At 38.1% G+C, this 21838-nt stretch overlaps 2 protein-coding genes and 1 long non-coding RNA gene across 7 annotated transcripts in view; 1 reads left to right on the forward strand and 2 right to left on the reverse strand.

Moving 5' to 3' along the window:
• Positions 1 to 200: 200 nt before the first annotated feature.
• On the reverse strand, positions 201 to 8871 carry LTV1 (LTV1 ribosome biogenesis factor). The gene is made up of 11 exons (XM_054630045.2): positions 8711 to 8871; positions 7918 to 8049; positions 7240 to 7428; positions 6097 to 6184; positions 5077 to 5197; positions 4157 to 4406; positions 3358 to 3485; positions 2742 to 2881; positions 2483 to 2535; positions 1565 to 1765; positions 201 to 953 (listed from the first exon to the last, which is right to left on the reverse strand). The coding sequence occupies exons 1-11, from the start codon at positions 8711 to 8713 to the stop codon at positions 840 to 842; spliced, it is 1419 nt and encodes a 472-aa protein (XP_054486020.2). The 5' UTR covers positions 8714 to 8871; the 3' UTR covers positions 201 to 839.
• A 261-nt stretch (positions 8872 to 9132) lies between these two features.
• Positions 9133 to 13491, forward strand: LOC143693570 (uncharacterized). The gene is made up of 3 exons (XR_013181383.1): positions 9133 to 9411; positions 10009 to 10155; positions 12709 to 13491. It is a non-coding gene; the product is annotated as an uncharacterized LOC143693570 (long non-coding RNA).
• A 3895-nt stretch (positions 13492 to 17386) lies between these two features.
• Positions 17387 to 21838, reverse strand: part of PHACTR2 (phosphatase and actin regulator 2) — a 131625-nt gene continuing 127173 nt past the window's right edge. For all 5 annotated transcript variants that reach the window (XM_077175451.1, XM_077175447.1, XM_077175449.1 and 2 more), the window contains one exon: positions 17387 to 18972. In XM_077175451.1, coding sequence (XP_077031566.1) covers positions 18957 to 18972 — 16 coding nt within the window. In that variant the 3' untranslated portion in view covers positions 17387 to 18956. The remainder of the gene's footprint in view (positions 18973 to 21838) is intronic.

Here is a 21838-nt window from a genome sequence, read left to right on the forward strand (position 1 = left end):
GCATTAAGTTTGTATCCCAATTAAACCAAGTCAAACACAAGACCTGAGGAAGGATATTCTAGAAACACCAAGATGGTGACTATCTGCAACACACACTTTTTATCCAAGTATCTGCTGTTTGCCTGCCATCCTACTCAGACTGAGTACTTCCAGCAAAGCCAATTCCAATGGCAACAGTAAAGGTCACTGACAACTGTAACTGCAACACTCCTTGTGACAGATTTTATTTTCCAGGAAACTTAAAACTCGGATTAGGTAACAGTGATGTCTAGCTGCAAAACAGCTTTTCAGACACCTTTGTTTACAAAAGGCTCCCATCATAGTACCAAAACAATAAATAATCCACCCCAAAAAAATCCCAAGGAGGAGTGGGTGTAAAATCCTTGACTTACAAAACTGTATCATAGCAAGGAACTATATTCAACCATCAGTATAAGAGAAAAGACATAAATGAAAATACTGTTTTGTAAACTGAAATAATTTAATAGAAGAATCTAATCAGATCAAATCTGTAGGATTCTGCTGATTTGTTGAATACATTCAACAAATATATATAACTCCATTCAGTGATAACTTGTAAGAAAAATATTCATAATTTTAATACATTTCTACTGTAATGAAACTTTGCAGCAATTGCCATGTCACTCATGACAGAATAGCTATCACCAATACATTATTTCATATGGAGTCAGAAAAAAATGACAAGTTACTGGGTCTTGTTACAGCAAGATATGAACTATTGCCCCCTGAGCAGGACTGGCAAAGGTGTGAGTTAGCAGTTCCTTTCTCAACATAAATGAAAAATTAGGGATGTTTCCACAATAAGTTTCTCAGTTTCATCAGGACAGCTTCAGACCTTGCACATTTTGTTTCAGATTGAGCAACTCTTTCTCTTGCCTTGTTTTCTCCTGTTTGAAGGCCAGCTTGTTGGCTTTCTTCTCCATACGGCGTTCCTGTACATAGGAATAATGACAAATTTACAAAACAAGAATTATTATGCAAAATCAAACTATTCCAATTAACCCTTCTAGATCATGAAGATAAGAGCAATCTGGAGAATAGTATTATTTATGGCACTAATTATTGGTAGTCAAATTAATGCATGAACGACCAGGGTAAACATCTTCAGTCAGCCAGAGCTTCTAATATGCTGGCAATTTCTGTTCCTACATAAGACAGCTAGGATTTCACTGTGGCAAATTAGGATTTTCCACATTCCTTTCAGATATGATGTTTTAGATCACACAAAGTGAAAAGTAACTATTTCATTTGCTACTCTAGATTGTAAGGAAATCTGATGATCCTTCAGCAGTTGTATCTGCTGCAGTAGTGGCCACAGTAACAGACCCAAAGTTTCGATACTGGAAATCAGTAAGACAAAAGTGTGATGTTACTTTCTTTCCAGTGGATTTTTTTTTTTTAAAGAAGCAATAATTAGGCCTTTGAGACCAGGAAGATTTTCCCATATCTTCAGACATGACAAGTGAGTTTTAAACAAAGTTTGTAAGACAGAATTCAGGTAACATAAAATGCTCTGCAAGGTTTTATTTGCAGTCAGGTGTACCTTTCGCTCCTCTTTGATTGCCTGTTTCCTGGCTTTGCGATCCTCTTTGCTCTCAGCTTTGGAACGAGGCTGTGTTGATGCTTTTGGCAGGTCACTGCCATTTATCATTTGCATGCGCTCCACCTGCTTAGCAGTGAGACCTTTCTGAGGCAGGATGTGTAGGGGAATTCCAGTCTTCTGAGAAATTTTTATTGGTTTGGGCTAAAATAGAGAGTGCATAGGAATTAGTGGCCCCTAGTTTTCTCTCCGAGAAGTGCACATGGCATTGCCTTATCAGTGTAAAAACTTCAAATCCAGATTTAACAGTAATAAATATTAAGTCTCCTCATACTGTTTAACTCCCCCACAAAAACACACATTAATCCCAAAGTAAAAAATCAATACATCTGTGACAAAATCTGGCCTTCCAGAACAAGAAAAACATTTTTCCCTTCTATTTAAATATTACTGAAAAAAAAAAGAACTCAAGTAGTCACTTAATATTCCTTTATAAGCTTGCAAGAAAAAGGTTTCAATTCAAATTTGGGAATATCAAGCTGTGCTCTAATGATGGGGAACATATGAAAGACCAAAGAACTAGAATAAATTGTTCCAGACCACAGGAAAATAAACCTGAGCAAGTATGTGGCTGTGAGACACAGATTATACAAATCTCACAGGAGTCTTACAGATAACAACAAAGGAAATTCCTTGCTCTGTTTCTGCCTAGCTATTACAGAAACTTTTAACTGACTCCATTTTCCTTCTAATAAGAAAAAATTTATCCAAACTCTTCTTTGGTGAAGAAATAATACCAGAGCCCTCCCCAACCCTCATTTCTGCTCCCTGTCTTTTAAAACAGATACCCATTGAGAAAACAAACACATTTATCTCAAGTTTTCCCAGTGTTGTTCATCAGAGTAGGTTTAATAATTTTACCTTTGATGGCTCCTTAATAAGTGTTGGATGATTATATAAGTTTGAATAGGTACCTAAGTCACAAAGGAAAAAGAAAGTAGTCAAGAAAGGCTTGCAAATAGCAATTATGAATTGTACTGCTACTTAGGTTTTGGGAATTTCTCCTGTTGTGCTCAGAGAATAAACCATTTTACCTGAAGCACTGCCAGGGAAGTTCTGAAATCACCTATCATTTACTCTGAAATCCTAAGAACAAATAAGCAAACTCCAAAATACTTACTCAAAATGGATTCACAATCCCACTTTTCTTTTGGCTCCTCAATAACTACAGTTACTATTTCTTCCTTTTCCTCCTCACTTTCTTCATTGACAAGAGAGTCCAAATCTTCATCAGGTTCAAGAGCATCCAATTTCACACAACTTTTTCAAAGTTCAGAGAACAAAAAAATGTTTTATCTCTTATTGAAAATGTATAATTATGTAAACCCAGACTCCCTTAAGTCAAGCCCCAGACCCAATAAAGCTATTTCTAATGAAATTTGCAGCAAAAATTAAGTTCCCTGAAGTAAGTCTCCTCAAAATAAACTAAAAACATTAGGACAAAGACACAGTCAACAAAAGAAGTACTTCTGCTTTTCAACAGGATGGATGCCTCTAAAAGATACTGCTTACATGAAGTTCAACACAATTATACAAAAGGAGCATAACCTACTCAAACCAACAACATTCCTCCACTTAATTTTATCATGCAAATGGATAATACTCATATGCAGCTGCTTTTATTGTGGGATGCAATCTTTTGATTACATGAACTTGAAACAGCACACCCAGAACTTCCATATAAACAGGGGATTACAGAACTACTTATGTGAAGCAGTACTTCTGGGAATACATACTTCTTTGCTTTCTCTTTGTAGTAATCATCCAGGACTTCCTGCAACCGAGCATTGTCTGTGTTAATGTAGCCTTCTAACTCCACGTTATCTAAGGCTCCAATCTCATCTTCATCAAATTGTTCATAAAACTAAAAAAAGAAGTGGATATCTGAAATTAGACAACATTTGCCATGCAATTGCTTGATAGCGTAAAGAGCCACACATTTCTTTTTATTTGGCTCTTTTTCCTCTCCCCTTGCATTTGCTGAACAACTGCCAAATCTGTAGTAGGATTTCCTCCTTACTGACAGTATTCTTTCCACATGGGACTCACAAAGTTATCTTATAATAATGTATAAACCAGCTTCTAAAAAACATTTTTTATTCTGATGCATTATTTCAATCTATGCCTTAAGAAGCCTGTCACTGCTCAGAACAAAACTTACACCTTATTTCCATGCTCTGTTCATAAATGTATACTTCACCAGGGACCTGTAAATGGCTTGCTGTGTTGCACTGAGCCTCTCAGACAAAATGTAACACTAATTACAAATGCTCATACAGTCATTGGAGTAATTTTGTTTACTTCCCATCAGTGCTAGGCCTTGCAACAGCAATTAACACTACAGCCTAGGTGACACAAGCCTCTAAATGTAACCAGTATTAAATGCAGAATACATGCAAAGATCTGTAGCTTGATGCCCTGACTGCTAAAAGCAGTAAAATCTGCACAGGTATACAGGACACTGCCTGATGAAATGAATCAATAGCCAAAGAAGCATTTAACACCCTTCACAGTTACACTCTTGAGCAGCCTCACCTTCTCAAATCTGTCATCCAACAGGGTTAACTGCTCATTCCTTCTTATCACAGAAGATGTCATAGAATATTCTGTGAAACGACTCCTGGTTTCTTCTTGCATAAAAAGGAATTCTTTTGTCTGTCCATTAACCTCACCATCTGACAAAGGACCTTCTGAATCATAGTCTTTATCAGTACTGCAGCTATCCTTCTCATCACTATCATCTTCCACATCTTCCCATTCATCTTCATCCTCAGCATCTGGTCCCCTGAACAGAAGCACAAAATGGTTTTAGAATAATACATGGACCTTTACATAGCTCTGACCTACGTTGGGTTATCTGAAACAATTCAGCAATAACAGATTTAAATCTTGAGTGAGACACTTGTCTGAGAGCTGCAAGCATTGCTAGCTGGACCACGCATCTGGGCACTGAGACCGAAGTTGTTTTCATATTCAGCTGTATGTGTCAAAGCAGAAAAATATCAGCTGCATTCCTGACTATTAAAACAAGCAAAAATTCTTACTGTTCATGAAATTGTGAGAATGATACCACACCTAAGCAGATAAAATGCAGTGGGGTATCACACAAAACATTTGTAAACGGTTCAGAAACACCCATCAGCCTTCACCAATACTATTACTGATGTATTTTACATGTAATAGATGACAAATGTTTTAAACAGTTCAAGAACACTATTATTCCAAACACTGCATATAATCCATAAGCTCAAAGTAACAAACAAAACCCACTTCTTGGATAATGTAATAAATTTCATTTTGCAAGCTGCCATCCAAGTAACACAAGGTTTTTTCAACACACCAAAGTATTCAATTGGAAATCTGAAACCACTGTGGCTTCCTACACCAACACATGCAATAGCAAATAGCATCTCTCCTATTTTACATAACAAATATTTCAAAAAAGCTCTATCTACCGCTTCTGTGGTTTATTTGCTTGCAGAACAAAATCATCTTCCAGGATATTTTCTGGATTGTCAAAGTCAAAATCATCATCAAGAGCTGCAACAATATCCGGGTCAAAATCTAGCCGTGGTCCTAGAAAGTTGAAAAAGCGAAACATAAATATTTACATCTCTCTGACATTACAAAGCTACTTTCCTGGATAAAAAACAAGCCAGCTGGACTGTTTATTTGCAGTAAGGAAAGCTTAAACCAAAGAAACACAAAATTCCTCAAGAATATTTGTAGATCTGATAGAAGCCAGGGCATGCCAGCAATCTCTTGTCAATTTTACCACTCAGAAAAAGACATTTCCCAGAGATCTTCCAAAAATGCATTTTAATATGGAATATTGTAAAAGAAAAAAAATCCAGGTTAAAACACCACATGATCAGCCACCAGCATTAGCTCCGACCCTAAAATTCCCTATATTACAAAAGGCTAAAAAGTGTTTCTCTGCTGCAGTTAACAGAATTGTCCTTAGCATCCTTCTGTCAGGACAGAGAGAACTGCTACAATTCCTTACTGTTAAGAAATATGGAGATAACTGTGGAGTCAATGTCCAGTGCAAATGTGGATACATAACAAAAACCTACCTCACAGCCTGTAACACTGAAATAACACTAATGAAGGGATGTAAACACTACTCAGCATTTGAAAAGAAACTGAGTGAAAATGCAGTTCCAGACTCAGATTCAAAGATACAGAATAATAAATTAATAGTATTATCTACAGTTTCTCCCTGTTATTAGTTTGTATTTGCTATGCAATAGTAAGAGATCATGGATTCACCCTCTCCAAGCAAAGCTAAAGAACTCCCATTAGTCAATCACAGAAGTAAGTCTCAAATTGAAACATGGGTCTCTGAAAGATCATTCCTCATGTCTGCTACTGAGCCAGTTCTAAGCCAAAAAAACCCATGACATCACAACAGAAGCCCTAATTACCATCTACTTCCTAGATGCCAACTCACATCACAGAAAGGTAAAAAATACCTGAAACAGGAGCAGCTTTATTTAACAAGCCCACATCCTCTTCAAACTCTGTGGCAAATACTGAGGAAGGCAACTTAATGGATGGAGCCTTAGAAAAAGAAACAGAAAAACAGGATCACAATGTATTTGTTCTCAGCTTCTTATTTGAGCTCACATTAACAAAAATCATGCAGACACTCCTGTGACCAAAAGAAACTCTGTTAGTGCCACTTAAATGTTACAAGTGCTACATTATCTGCAGCAAATTTTCAGAGTTATACAATGACAGCTGCATAAAGTGCTAGCAGCATCAATTCTCATATTGTCAGTATTCTCCAGGTACAGAAACAGCATTTTTTGCATCTCTAAAGCTTTTTAGAGAATAGTTGTACAGCAGGCACATGGAAATTTTAAAATGTTTTTGGCTTGTTTTGGAGAACACTAGCACACGTTTGAATTCACCCCTTTACTGAATGGCTTGTTAAAAGCTTCACAACATGCACATCTACCCTAACTTTTAAACCTTACGTAGTATCACCAAGCTGTACCAGAAAGGTACCTCTGACTAAGACTATTGGTTTTGACTAAAATTTTTTGGACAATATTTTTTTAAATCAAACACCCTCAGCTATAAGTGACTGGCAATGGCATGCTTCACTGCTTCAAAGCATTTACTGCTTTTCTACTCCAATGTGATCCAGCATCGTGAACTTCTACAAGTTATGCCTGCAATTGAAAAGTTTGGTTTTATTCTGTCTGGCTTCTATTACATTCCCCCTTAAAAACATGGTGTGCTGATAATACAGCCTGGCACATTCATAACTCCCAGAGCATTCAAAAGTTTTAAAAAACCTTAGAAACAAATGCCCACCCAAGAAAAATACACAACTTGTTCAAACAAACACCTTTGCAAGCCATCTCTGTAGAAAAAAGTTTGTTGTGAGTACCTGAAGTGTTTTAACACTGTGCTAGCAAAATAATGTTCATCAGTAAATGCCAGCTTGTCAGCTTCTGAGTTTGTTTGTAGGAAAGTCAAGTTGGTTGTGGGTCAAAAGGATCCTTACACATAAATATAAATATATACACACACACACACAATGAATGTGTCTAGAAAATGTTAATGCTCCAAAGAACAGCGTTACCATCAGCAAAAACACTACTTACTGAAATTCTCTGAATTTCATCCTCTATGTGCCCCTCACTTGTGATGACAATTCTGCTTTGCTGTCCCCGCACAGATGGGACAAGCTCAGAGGGACCAGAGGCTTCTTTGAGATGCTGCAAATAGTCATAGTCATCATCAAAGAAGACACCATACTTGCGCTGCTCTTCCCTTCTTTGCTCCTCATGCCCCTAGGAAGAGGGGGGAGAAGAAAATAATCAAAAGGAATACGTTTAGTTACTTAAGTCCATTTAAAACTTACTAGCAAAAACAAAAGCAACACATCTACTGAGTGTCTGACTGTTTAAGTCCTGTCTCCACTTCTTACCCTAATCCACAGACAATTAGAATGTTGTAATCAGCTGGTTCCATGTCTGGGTGCTGACTGAGCAGGACCATCAGCAACATACCCAGCAGTGGCTGTTTTATCACAGTGAGTCAGGCAAGTTTCGCTGCTGTTTTAAAAATACATTTACACCTCTAATGCCAGTTAAGTCATCCTTCAACCATCAGGCAGTAACTCACAACTATGAAATTCCCTACAACATCCCTTTTTTAATAAGTTGAACTGAAAACCACCTTCTCTCAGACTGTTTTTGAACTGTATAATTGCATACCAACTTTTTTCTCCAAGGTGTTTCTTATCTGAATGAACCTCAATATTAAAAGCAAGCGTTTACTTTCTGTGTGGGCAGCAGAACTCTCTGGGGTGCAGTATCATCAGCAGCAAGAGGATCCCTCTGACTTCGGTGCACTAAGTGAAATGTTACTGCTTTCTTCTTCTCTATGAAGGGCTTTTTCTTCTTGTGAGGCTGAAAAAGGAAATTTGGTTAACTGTTAACAAAAAATTAAATATTAAATGCACCTTAACGGAACCTGTAGTGTGCTGCTGTATTCGTTTTAAGGCAATGCCTTATAAACATATGCTTGGAGACAGGTGGGAGTTTAACTCACCTCCCCACACGCACAGCAGATATTTCGTATGTTCTAACAGCAAACGCAGCTTATTCAGCTGCAAAATGGCAATGCATGGAACAATACATATCTGATAACAGCACACGGAGTTTAATATACAGCCTAGAAAGGAAGTCTGCAACGCACTTCATCCAAGAAACACGGGAAACTGATAAGGAAATTCATCTAGACATATCTTGCTTCGTGCTTTAGACGGCTGCTCCTAGAGCAGCAATTCAACACCAGCCATGAGGGCCATCGGCAGCACCCCTACCCAGGCACTGCTCTAACATCGACACACACCTGCGTTTTGGATCAACAAACCCACCAAGTATTCCAACCGGCTGAACGCCTTTCCTACGAGTTACCACATCTGGCCTGGAAAACACTTCCAGAAAGGTTTCCGCCTTTATTTACCTAACAAACCGCGTTAAGGCCGATATGGGATACCTGGGGGCGACTCTTTTGCTCTAACCTTGTTCCCCAGGCAATTGCGAATACAGAGCACAGCACACTCACCATGACGCTGTCCCCCGGCCGCTCCCGCTGTCCCGAACTCCACTCGCTCCCACGCGGGCCAGGCGTCAGGGCCACCGGCCTGTGCCCTCCATCTTGGGATACACCAATGACCAACGGGGGGAACCAGTTAAGCGGCCAGTCCAGCCAGACTGGTAAGTTTTTGTTTCCTAGTTAAAAAAACGCAACAAAACAACGAGAATTTTCTCAGACTGAAATAGTATTTTGATAAAAGAGAGGCTCAGTGGATGTTCGTCGGAGACACATTTTCCCAGTTCCCCCCCTCAAAATTGTGAGAATGGTTCGGGCCGCCAGCGCTCCCAATGGCAGAGCGCGGCGCAGGCGGCCATGGGGCAGTGCGCGTGCGCAGCAGCTGGGACGGGGCGGGCTGAGGGACGGGCGGGTTGTGGGGGCTGAGTCTGAAGGACCGGCAGTGAATAACACGTGTTGGTATTAACAGTGTTTTGCCATATTTGAGTTCTTATTTCGGATGACGAATGGCTAGGGGAACTGGGCCTGTTCAGAGGAGAAATTACTAAGGGGGAGACCTCATCAGTGTCCATACGTATCTGAAGGGAGGGTGTCAAGAGTTTGGATTCAGGCTCTGCTTGATGGTGCCCAGCAACAGGACAAGAGGCGATAGACAGAAGCTGATGCACGGGAAGCTCCACCTGAGCATAAGGACGAATCTCCTTACTGTGCAGGTGATCACATAGTGGAATAGATTGTCCAGAGAGGCTGTGGAGTCTCCCTCATGGGAAATACTCAAGAACCGTCTGGACACAGTGGAGTGCCATGTGCCTTGGGATAGCCCTGCGTGGGCATGGAGGTTGGAGCAGATGATCCACTGTGGTCCTTTCCAACCTGAACCATTCTGCAGTATGACACTGTAGCTGTATAAATTTTACCTACACCATGTAGTGGGGCTGTGCAGAAACACGGGCACTCAGGTACAGGCTGCTTGCTTAGAAAAAGAGAAGTATGCTGGGTATTTTAAAACCAGCTTTGTTACTTTTCAAAAGAAAGTATAAAACAGAGGGGAGCAGTTTTCCCCCATGTCTTTACAGGCAAATAAAACAGTAACAAGCTAAGAAGAGGTTTTCACTGAAAATTCAGAAAAGTTATCCACACTATGTGTGTATGGATGCAGCTAAATATAGATGCATGCATTTACCTTAAATATTAGCTTTAGTCATATTTGGGTGGGTTTCATTAGTTTTCAGTAGGTGTCACTAAAGCTCCGAAAGAACGCAGATTTTCACTCTTCTGGCTGTTTTCTGAAGTCTTGAATCTTTATCCAGTTTCGTCGCACCACTCTTGCAGAAGTGCACAATCTAATCTGATCCAATCCATCAGCTGAAATAACTCCCGTACTCGGAGGATTCAGATTATCTCTGCCTGTATCTGTGCAAAGGCTGGACTTTCCTCTGCCTTGCAAAAAGTGCCCGGTGAGTGCCTCGCTGTTGTCAGCCGTGTGCGGGTGTGTTGCACACCCCGCGGCACAGGGAGATCAGCAATGAGCCCTGCTGGACCGCAGCCTGCAAATGGATTGTTCATGGCTGCACCCAGGAGCAACAGCTCCCTCCCTGCAGTAGGTCTGTAGTGCCAACCCAGCTGGAATAGCAGAGCTGGATTTTCACAGGGTAATTAAGAACAGAGTCACTCAGCTGTTGAAAACACAGTACTTAGCATTTATTTGTGGGGTAATGATGTAGATTAGGTTACTCCTTATTGCTTCCAAGTTCCTGACATGCCTCTGGCATCCACAGAAGTGCATGTACATAGACTTGGTGACAGGATTACACTTCACAATCCCCTAAACCTGGTACCTCCATATCTGGTGCTGGCAGTACTGTCATTCCACACACCCCAAATCTGGTATAGGAGCATTGTGTCAGTTTGGATGTGGGAAAAATTAACTTTTGCTCTCAGCTGTTTCCTACATATAAGTTTACCTGTTAAGTCTCAGTGTTTTCTGTTTTTCTTTAATTTACATTCTGGTTAGATTCCAGATATTTAGGGGGAAGGATATGTATTATATGTTCACACAGAGATTAGGACAGAATATCACAGAAGATTGCTAATGTATACTAACAGTAATATATCTCTATACTTCTATAATACATCTGGGTATGAGTTTGAATCATGGATTAGCAACAATAGGCACCGCATTGCCTCCTTTGTTGATACCTGAGGGTGAGTCATCTCCTGATTTATATCAAAATTCAATATTTAGTATTACATGTATATGAACTGTGTATGAGAGAGTGTCTCGGAGACTCTGCTGAAGCTTCTCATTTCATGCAAGCCTTACAAGGCCATCCATCCCACTGCACTCTCTCTCAGATTCTTTACAGAGACTGCTAACAGAACTCAGCAAAGAGCATCTACAGAGACTGAGGGGGTAAGTGCTCAGGTCACTAAGCCCTCCTTTTATGCTTGCAGAAGAAAAATGGTCAGTATTGAAACAGTCTCACTGTCAAGGCAGCCACTTAAAAGATAATATGCTGGAAGCACATCCTTAACATAATCATCAACTTGCCTTCTGTGTGAGGAAATTTATGTTCAAAAAAAATTTAAATTTTCAATAAATGTTCAATAAAAATTTATTTTTTTCTCTTAGTTCTTGCAAAGAAGAAATATTTCAACGTAATTAAAAACAAAAGTTATTGTCAGTCACTTCGAAAGTTAAAAGATTGGCAGCTGCACTGCTGTCTAGGCTAAACCCTCAGCTGTGCAGATCAGTTTTGTTCCTCTGCAGCAGGTGTATTTCCAGTGTAAATTTGCTGTCAGTGAAACTGCTAAGAAACACTTCTTGCTGATAAAAAAGGGGAAACTGGGAGCACGGGTTAGGTCTCCAAACCATTGAGCTACAACCCTAACTTTGTATTTTTAAACCAAGTATCACGTCTTTCAACACACCTCTCCACGAATACACCACACAGAGGGAATTTACCAGATGTGTTTGAAGGACTGCCAGAATACAAAGGAAGGTTTCAGGAAAATTCTTTCATTTCACTTCCACAAGGAGGAAATTTGATTTGGCTTCTGGAAGCTCTCTGAATTTAACTCTACTATGTGTGCCCATGTACATGCTAGAGATTCAAGAAGAAAATATTTTCAGTAAAGATTTTCTGAACAATTTTCTAGAGGTGATTTTTAAAATTTTCTATTTATATATATTCATTCATATATATCTATAATTCAAAGAGCTAAACTATTGTTTAAAGTGCTTGGAACTCTGCACAGCAGAGGATCCTACAGTACTGTCCAACTAGGCAGCACACTTTCAGTTTCCTTGTTTAATACAAACACCATAAACCAAGCATAACATATGTACTGTATATACCCCCCAATACATTCTTTATGTTTTTCCGGCAATGATACTGGACTATATTTGTGTGTGTTTGTGTGTGTATATATATATACACATTACATTACAGGTAAAATCTCAAGAAGTAGCTATCACTAATTTGTAACAGTTACTGGCATTCACAGATATCACACACCAGTATAAAATGCAGTATCAGATCTGCCACTTCTTCAGAGTTACCATATTCAATCACACTGAACCAAGTAGCATTAATTTTATAATTGTAACATAAAATCCACCCTGCGTAAGCTGAAAAGTTGTCGGTGTTGATTCTCCACAGCCTTCCATCTTTTGAAAGTAATGAAACATGTGGAAAGCACATTTTGGAGGGACAGCAATTCTAAGCTGATAATGTTTCAGATACATTTTTTGTAGTTACCAGTAACTATTTAGTTACTAGTAACTATTTAGCAATGGGGAACCAAGGTTTGAAATTTTTTTGCCTTACTTGTCTTGAAAATGGGAACATTTAATGAAATCAAAGGAAGTTACTTAATAATTTTTTACTATTTTTCACCAAATTAATAGAAAAAATGAAGTCTAAGAACTGGCCCAGTGTGTATGAATGGGTGACACTCTGTATGCAAAATTTTATTTGCAATGAATCGACGTGCCAATTCCATTTCAGGTGATTGTGGCTGCCTTAGAGTCTGTTCAACAAGTAAGAATCTTGTGGCTGTACTGGACCCTTGGAAGAGCATACTGGAGCTCAGCAGCCCGCACTGCTGTGGATGTGTGATCAAGCCCTCCTTACTGGGGTCATGTCCATGCAGGCTTGCTTGGAAGAGGCAGCAGAGCAATGATTCCTACTGCTGAGCCTGTCCTGGTGTACTGCAGCTCTGACAGAGAAATAAAGGTTTGTGATCTCCCAGTGTTTAAGGTGCAGCTGGGTCCAAAGCAAAGCACACAAACCTTGCCATGATTTACCGTTTGAGCTTTTGTGCCGCAGAACGCCGGGAAGGGACACAAACTTACCAGCTTATCAGCTCCTGAGTGCACAACAGTGTCTGTGCTCCACAGTCTTCTTGTGCCTCTCTCAGATTTGCAGTTTGGTTGTAAATGGAATTCTGTTGTTTTTTTTTTTTTTTTTTAAGGAAACACCCTCTTCCCCCCAAAACTTAAGAGCTATTTAAAGAGTTGCAGGCAATTAAGCATGTGCCATCTCCACACCCTTCCTCTGCTGCTAATACAGTCAAATGCCCGTTCAAACAAGCCATTGATATTTTTGTTTCAAACCACACCAGCTAAAATAATAATAATCCAAAATGCAGTATTTCTTTAATTCTAAACTTTGTACAAATTTACAAATCAATATACCACCACACAAAGTAGTGAATGGGAGATATGTTTAGCAATGTTTTAACATTTTACTACATCATAACAATGTTCAAATATTGTTAAATTTGACATAGTATTGCAAGATTTTTTTTAATATAAAGAATTTATGCTTGAACAAGAAGATACAGATAATACCATTGCTCTCTTTGTTTCTATCCAATGCAGTATGTAGCTTCTATAAAATATTGGTGAAATGCTGTATCTAGTTCATATGAGCTTTATTTCCATTAAAATCTTGAAATGGGAACACAAAGTAAAACAAGACCTTATTAGTTATTAGAGTTTATAAATATAAACCTGTTTGAACATTACAGCAAATATATATTAATTTCACTCCATTTCTCCCTTTCTCTGTATAGATACAGTTTCATAAGTTTGGGTGGTTTTTTTTTTTTTCAGATTTCTGTTAAATAGAAGTTTTAAGCTATTCTGGGGACTGCTTTTTTTTTTTTTTTTAACCGACCTTCAAAATATTTTTGTATCATCTTTATAAAATCTTTCAGAATATATTTTTTCTTTCTATCATAATCTGTGCCCCATCAGTGAATATTGCACTGATCATGGTATAATAAGACTACAGCTAGCAACTAATAATGGAACTAAATGTGGAAGATCCTAAAGGTAGGAGGCAAGTTTATCCATACTTGCTTTTTCACCCTGAGTATATTTTCAGTTTAGTTTACAGCAATGGCACAGATCTTAACTCCTGAAGATCATTAAAACCAGAGGACATGAAAGTGTTAAACACATGGTTCATGTGCACCTGACAGTCTCATGCAAATGTAGGCATTCAGCTTAGTTTTCTTTGTCATTAAAGCATTAACAGACATGAAGACATGGGCCAATATTCTGGTCTCTGTTTAGGATGTCAGCAGTGCTCACACAGGCCTGTGCTGCCAGGTACCCAGGTGACAGTGTGGCTCTCCCTACCCTGACTCCAAGCCCTGCCAGCTGCAGACAATCGGGGAGTTTTGCTTGATTCCCAGGCTGCCAGACTGGATTAGATGTTTTTAGCCTGTTGCTGGCTGTATCTTTTTGCACTTTATGATGATACAAAATCAGGGCTCAGATTGAGTCTATAGTCAGGTTAAGCAACTGTTACTTTGAAACAAACTGTCTCATGTAGCTGTAGTATTTAGTTACAGATCTGAGTTTGAAGATCTCTGCAGGAAACCAAGCACTGGCTTCACCTGGAAGGAGTGGTCTAATGTCTATAATATCAGGGATACTTCATCCCTTTGTTTCACAGCTTTAATTTGGTTTTCAAGTTAAAACATGGGTGCTTATCTGATGTGGTTTTTCCATGTCAGCACTGAGGTTGTGGTGCTTCTCTATGAGGTGCTCAGGTTGGCCAAAGCAGATGGTGGGGCTGTCCTGCCCCACCCCACATCAGAGGTCAGTGAAGTCCACCACAGCAAGGGACATGCACAACTGTAGGTAAATGATAAACACAACAAATAAATGCAGTCTGTAGAGCTACAAATGGCCATGAATACTTTCAGTGACTTTGAAGAGATATTGCTTCTGGTCCTAACATGTTTCAAATCACCATTGAAACGTTATTAGCTTAAATAATCATTAGCATTTAATTTTTTTTTTTGTACTTGTTGAGTCAACATATATAGCACAATTAAAAAAAGAAATCCAGATAGACTGTATCTGAGTTACAAAGACTAATATGTATTACCCAAAAGATGAGACACTCTAAAACTATTTCAATTTTCTATGTGAAGAAGAAATAAGGATTTGATTAAGCATCCATTCTTTTGCACCCACAGCAACATACTGTGATGTGTGATTATACTGATAAATATTATATGTGCGATAATTCAGAAGCCACTTCAAGCTGCTCATTTTCTCTTTCTGTGGATGTAGACATACCTCTGTGGGAACATAGGTATCATGTGTGTAAGGTTTGTCATATCTTGTGCATGACATTTAAATGATTCATCCAACTTGATAAAATTATCATGCTGATCCCTCTTAGCCAACTGGGCTGTACTATACTTTGCATGAAAAGTGCTATTTTTTCTTTGCCTATTTAACATGTTTTTAACTCTAGGATTATTAACTTATTAATTTCTCAGGACTTACCCTGATTTTTCCCTTCTAGAAGGCACGCAGCACCAAAGCAGGTATATGGTGTAGTATTTCCAATGGGTTGTTGATGCAACTGGAAAACATTTGAACTTATCAATATAGACAACTAGGAGAAACAGCAGAAATTGACTTCAGGCTTCTTGAAGCAAACTTGCACATGGTGACATACCAAATTCTCGTTATTTTTTATTGCATGGACAACACTTTACAGCTGTTGTTTTTCTGCCAAAAATTCTGCCACAAAATTCTAAATTTCTAAATTCCATTTTTCAATTTTAAAATTTAATTTCAAAATTCTAAATTCTAAGTTCTAAATTTTGTATTTAGAATACAAAAATAGTATATACAATTCTGTGTCACTGTGTGGATACAATACACTGTGAATAGTTTGAAGTTCTAATTCTGCTACATCTTATAATTATGTTATGTAGTATCCTACATAAAATTTTACATAAGTTCCCATAAAGGTAAGTCTTTTTGTCCAGTTACATAAATAGGCTTAATTAGTTCGCTGAACTGTGGGCCACACTATGCATCTGATTATTATCAAAATTGTAAGAAATTAAAAATTAATTCAGCATCTCTACCAAGGCTAGAGTCCTGCAACTAGAAATGGCTTGGAGGGAATACTTTAAAAAAACCCCTCCAACCCCACAAGGAAGATAGGAAAAGCCTAAGTGATACCTCACTGACACATCCTTATTTCTTATGACATAACTTCAGCTTGAAGAAGTCTGAGCCAGAAGTTGTATCCTCATCTTTGTGTTATTACTCTTAAAACAATAAGGTTGGGACGTGACTTTCCATCCATGGTCCAGGCCTAGTATAAAGGAATGTATTCTTGCAAAGTCAATTTTTTCACTTCATCCTAAGAGTTGAACAAGTTTTAGTTTGCTTGTGTAAGCACCACCTTGGCATGGGGGTGGAGCTACTGTTTTATATAAAATATTTATAGTCTGACCTTACCTTTGTCCGAGTTATTCTGCCTGTGTAACAGCTGTCTTTCTGCCTTCAGTATCTTGGCTGCTTTCAAATGTTTCAATGGGATTAATGCAACACTGAGATCTGTTTCATTGCTCCTCTCATTTCCTTTGAAGTGAAATACTGTGTTTTATACTTCAAAGTCAATATTTTGAAGTAGACCTTTATATGATTTTGGACACACATTCCTACATCACACATTGGCAACATCAGCAAAAAAAAAAAAAAAGTTTAAGCAGAACTATTCTAGTGTAACTTTTGAGTTTACTCTTCAAATTCTAAAAATAAAAATTAGCATTCTACCAGAATTGCTGACAAACCTAATGCCCTGCTAATTCCTGTATGATTTAGTGCCAAAGAATACATTTTCACTGCTTCCTTGATGTCAGAGTGGTGTTTCTATATTTATAAAATGATGGACTTTCCAGAAGCTTATTTTCTGCAAATGGAATCCTAGTGGCTCTTATTGATTCCATTAAAAAAGGAAGGTGCTGCTTCCTTTTCTTTGCTATAAGCATGTAGATGGCTTTTTTTATTTGGTTATTGATATTTTGTGGCTTGTACATCATTAGATTTTTACCAAAGTGTAATGGATCCTAAAAGTCATTTAAATTTTGCCTTTTTTAAAAAAGCTTTTCTAATGTCTTTAAAAATAATAGAGTGACAGAGAGTGACAGCTGTTGGAAAGCACTCTTCTGTTACTAGAAGTGTTCTTCATTAAAATAATCCACCTCATTCATGCAAACCTGGTCTTGTTGTAAATAGCTCTAAAGAGGGATATCTAATTTTAGCCACCAAATTGCCTTCCTGCCTTCAGGCTGACATCTCTAACAACAACCTTCAATTTTATAAACTAAACACATTCCACAAGAATCTATCACAGGATCTGAGGTAAAAATCACATCTACACAAATCTTTTATTGCCAGAAAAAGAAATACTTACACTTCATAATTAAAAACTGAACAGGACACATAAAAGACAAAAATAAATTGTAATATGTACACACATTAGAAAGGATAAATAGCAAATATATTGTAATACTGCATTAAATGTATGCGTATGTGAATTCCAGACCCCCTCCCCCACTGTTGTGTACACTAATTCAAAGGATAAATAAGTGCTAATATAGGACAGAGAATTTCTTAGTGTAAACAATGCCACAGGCTTTTTAATAGGCCTTTGGGCCAATTTAGAAAAACCATGTATGTATTGCCTTTCACACTCCATATCACTTAATTTTAATAGTATTCTATTCACATGTACAATTTCAAGATAGTATAAAAAATTAGGAATCTAAGAAGCATTCTTCACACTCAACAAAAACAGGCTGGAGACACTCCAACGATTTTTCTTTCACTTTTAAAGGACCATCAGCTGAAGACATGCTGATTCGTCTGGGAGTTCTTCCTCAAAGCAGTGCAAGAGTCCTTAAATGTAAAAAGTTAAATTAGTAGTCACTGCTCAGGCCTATTAATAAAGACTTCTGTGCCTAATTTCAATTCTGACTTTGGATTCACTCTAGCATGATGTCAAAGTTGTCACTACTGCCTGCCATGGATGACAAATATAATCATCTCTCTGGTTTGAATGGCAAGTGACAGACAGCAAGGAGTGTTTCTAAACACAAAGCATTTCATTGCATTCATAGTGTCACATTATTTGTCCTTCAAATCCTGTTTATGTATCTCTGAGGATCCAGAGTATGTCAACATTAAAAAACCGAAAAATATATTACTTGTTCTGTATGAATGTTCCATGTATTTTCCTGAAGCATGTGCACTGGGATTTAAAAAAAGACAGTTGAGTTATATAGGACTAATTTCTGGCAACTGCATTTACTGGCACCAAAGAAAATGATAGTTCTTCCTAAATACTGATGACACAAGGACTTATGGCTTGCTATCTTTTTAAGACAGGCTGCATCCACTGAAAAAAACCTACATGCACAGTTGCTTACAGTCTTTCTTTTAAAAATAATTCTTCCCACTGGCCAAATGCATTGTTGAGCAGTCCCATCTATTCCACCTAGCTTTGTGGACTGACAGACAAAGTCTCTTTTCCCCCAGCTCTCAGTTCTTTTGTCACCCCCGCTCCCTCTTTGTTCCCCTCAGTCCCAGCCCCATGAAGCCGGATGAGATCCTGGCAGCAGGCTCTCCAGCGATTGTCTTCAGCACTTCCTGACTCATGGAGCTCTCACAAAGAAGTCCACTGGCTTGTCCGTGTGGGCTGGCCACAGAACTGTGGTTTGTCTGGACATGGACAAATGCTTCCTGTGGGTTCTCCTCCTAGACTAAACATTTGTCCATTGACAAAGACAAGGGCCACCTTCTTCATTAGCCTGAGGGTAAGCTGTAGCACACACTCATAATCAAGTTCCAGTGCAATTTCAGGTCTTCAGGACGCAATGATTTCCCCAAAGAAAATTGTTACTTGAAATATGGGATACGGTCAAACAGTTATGGACGATGAAACCTGAAAAGATGAATTAAAATCTTAGAATTATGTTATTTCAACTGACAATGACACTGATCCTCATCCCCTTCTCACAGCTGTTTCCTTTTGTCAGCCAGTTATTCCTGATTTTCCTGATCTGTATTGGTTTAGAGCCAGACCTGTTATTTCCTGCTGTCCATCTCTCTCTGCTTAGAAAACCAAACAGAGATTTGGTGTGGCTCAAGCACTGTCTGTCTGTGCCATTAACCTGCCAGTGTGGTCCGTAGCAGAGTTTTGCTTGGGTCAGCCAGTGCTTTCAGGTACTGCCCGGGCGTGGTTGGGGTTAGCACAGGACAGCAGGCAAGCTGGGAAGGGTTTTGAGGTGAGAGGAACAGGTTAACTGCATGGATTCAAGCTGTGCCAAGCTTGCTGGCCTCAGGGCCAGAGAAGAGTCTCCAATCTGTTTGCCAATACAGACTTAGCTACAATTGCATCCATTATTTGCAGATACTGTCAGTAAGTATTATCAGAAAAGCTTTGCTAAACCATAAAAATTAAAATTCTGGGGTTTTAATCCTTGTGTAAAATGAGGCTAACAAAAATGTTGTATTTTCTTTTAAGTAAGCAGCAAATTTTATAGCATTTCAGATGCTTTCTTCTTATTAACAGCAGTGAACTGAGGTACATGGAGACCCAAATATACCTCACTTTTTTAGGCTTTTAGGTAGGGCATATACATCACTCCAGATTGCCTGTATGATGGCTAGAGAAGTGGGTTGCTCCAAAAGGTGTCACCAACCCTTTCTATAATAAGTTAGGAACCTACAGCAGCTGAAATTCTAAATCATGCTAAATGTAATGAATCCAAGCAAAAGGGTAAGGAGGGCACCAGTATCAGGTTCTCAATGTATAGACATATATCTCTGTTTAAATGGCTTTAAAAATGTATCTGTCCATGAAGCAGTAAAAGATGCAGCAGCCTGAAAAAGGCATAGATAATGATACATCTACACAAAAAAATTTACCTGAGTTTTTGTTTGACACATTTTCTCTTAATAGTTCCACACATTATCCCTGTAAGTTGATTCAATACAATACAGGGATGGATTTCTCAAATGAAGGAGGTGTGCACAAAGCCTGACATTCACAACTATGCAGCTGATCTGCTAAATGAGGGTACAGAGGATTGCTAAAAAGACACAGGGGTTTTCTATTTTGTGGAAAAACAATATACTGGACTATATATAGCATTTTCCTTAGAAACACTTCATGAAGACCTGCTAATATGCTCCTCCCAAACTTGTATTGATTTCTTTATTTTTAGAAACTAATTTTCTTTGATTTTGTTAAGAAATAACAGAAAGAATCAGTCTAATTTACTAGGACTAGAAAACCAGTCAAGTAACAGTCATTACAGTAAACAATGAACAATGAAACCCATTGTTCTTTCTTTTTCAAGTTTGATATAAATTTTTAACATTTCAAATATATTGTAAATACTGATTATAGTATTAAATCATCTATATTTAATCTGCAATAATATAGGAAACCATATACTACAAACTATTTTTGTTTATTAAGCAGCTTCCTTGTTGTCTCAGTCTATCACAGAATAGGCTTTGCTAATCAGGTGCCAATGCAAGTGCCTTTTGGTTTGCATAATCTCAGTGATCTTGAAAATAATTAATGTATGAGAAATTAATTCTCTGGATAGAGACTTCTGTCTATGGTTTTCTTAAATCACTTTTGTTGTATCAATCTAATATTATGTATCAGAAAACAGAAAAAATTAGATCGCTTTTTATTTTCAAAATTGCAATTGACTTAAAACATTTGCATGTTATTCTGCTCTTAATTAGTTTTTTCTAGTGTTACTCTTCTGACTTCTGTGTAGTAACTCCACAACATGACCAGTGAAACAAAAGAGCAGGGATAAAGAAAAAAAAAACTGACCTCCCTCAGCTGAAATGCTTTCAGCACCCTATAGAATCATTGCCTGCACTGATCACAATTTGGCTGTTCCTATTTTTTACTCCATTTTCAAAGGCCCTCCTTGAAGTAAATAATTCACTTTTTTACTGGTTTGTCACTCCATGAGATTCCTGGTTCAGCTTTCAAGAATCCAGTTGCAATCAGCCTCAACTGTTCTCAAAGCTCATGAAAAAATATCCAATTATTTTTGTATGAATCATGCCTGTCTGTACTTAGGCTTCAGTATTGCAAAGCAACTCAAGAAACACAACAATGTAAGCAGGGGGTTGGTTTGTATACCTGCTATTTTTATTCTCTCCCTTGGGATGCTCTTTTTTTAAAAGTAGTATTTTTATACATTCTGAAAAAGATATACTATGTGATACCTAAAGAGAAAATTACATCAGAAGCCAAATTAAAAGATACATCTCCATGTTTGAAAAATACATTTTCTAATGGTCAGAATGCAACACTACATTAAACCCCTGCATCCTGGTTCGTCTTGTGGCTTAGGTTTGCTGTCTGTGAAGCTGGTTTGGATTTTTAAAAATGAATTTGTTTATGTTGTATCTACACAGAAGTGATGTTATTATTTTTAAAAACTCCATGTTTTGGTGAGAAAGAAATCACTGAAGTTGTGAAATCAAACAGTGAAGCAGCAGATACATGAAACACCCATCATGAATTTTCCTTGTGATGCATTTTTTAATTAGGTGATTCACACTCACTAGCTCAGATCCTGAGTTTGGTTGAAACAGTAGCAGGAAACAGAAGGGACCCAGTCTTAGATAATTGGTTCTATCTGACAATTTTCCGCGGAAGCAAAGACATTAATACTGTGGACACAATGTTGGCCCACCTAACATCAAGTTTTGATTGTTGGTGGCAATTTTCAGCCATTGTAACTTCCAAGAAAAATGAATACAGCCATGGA

Source organism: Agelaius phoeniceus, chromosome 3, assembly GCF_051311805.1.
Source record: "Agelaius phoeniceus isolate bAgePho1 chromosome 3, bAgePho1.hap1, whole genome shotgun sequence".
Taxonomy (NCBI): Eukaryota; Metazoa; Chordata; class Aves; order Passeriformes; family Icteridae; genus Agelaius; species Agelaius phoeniceus.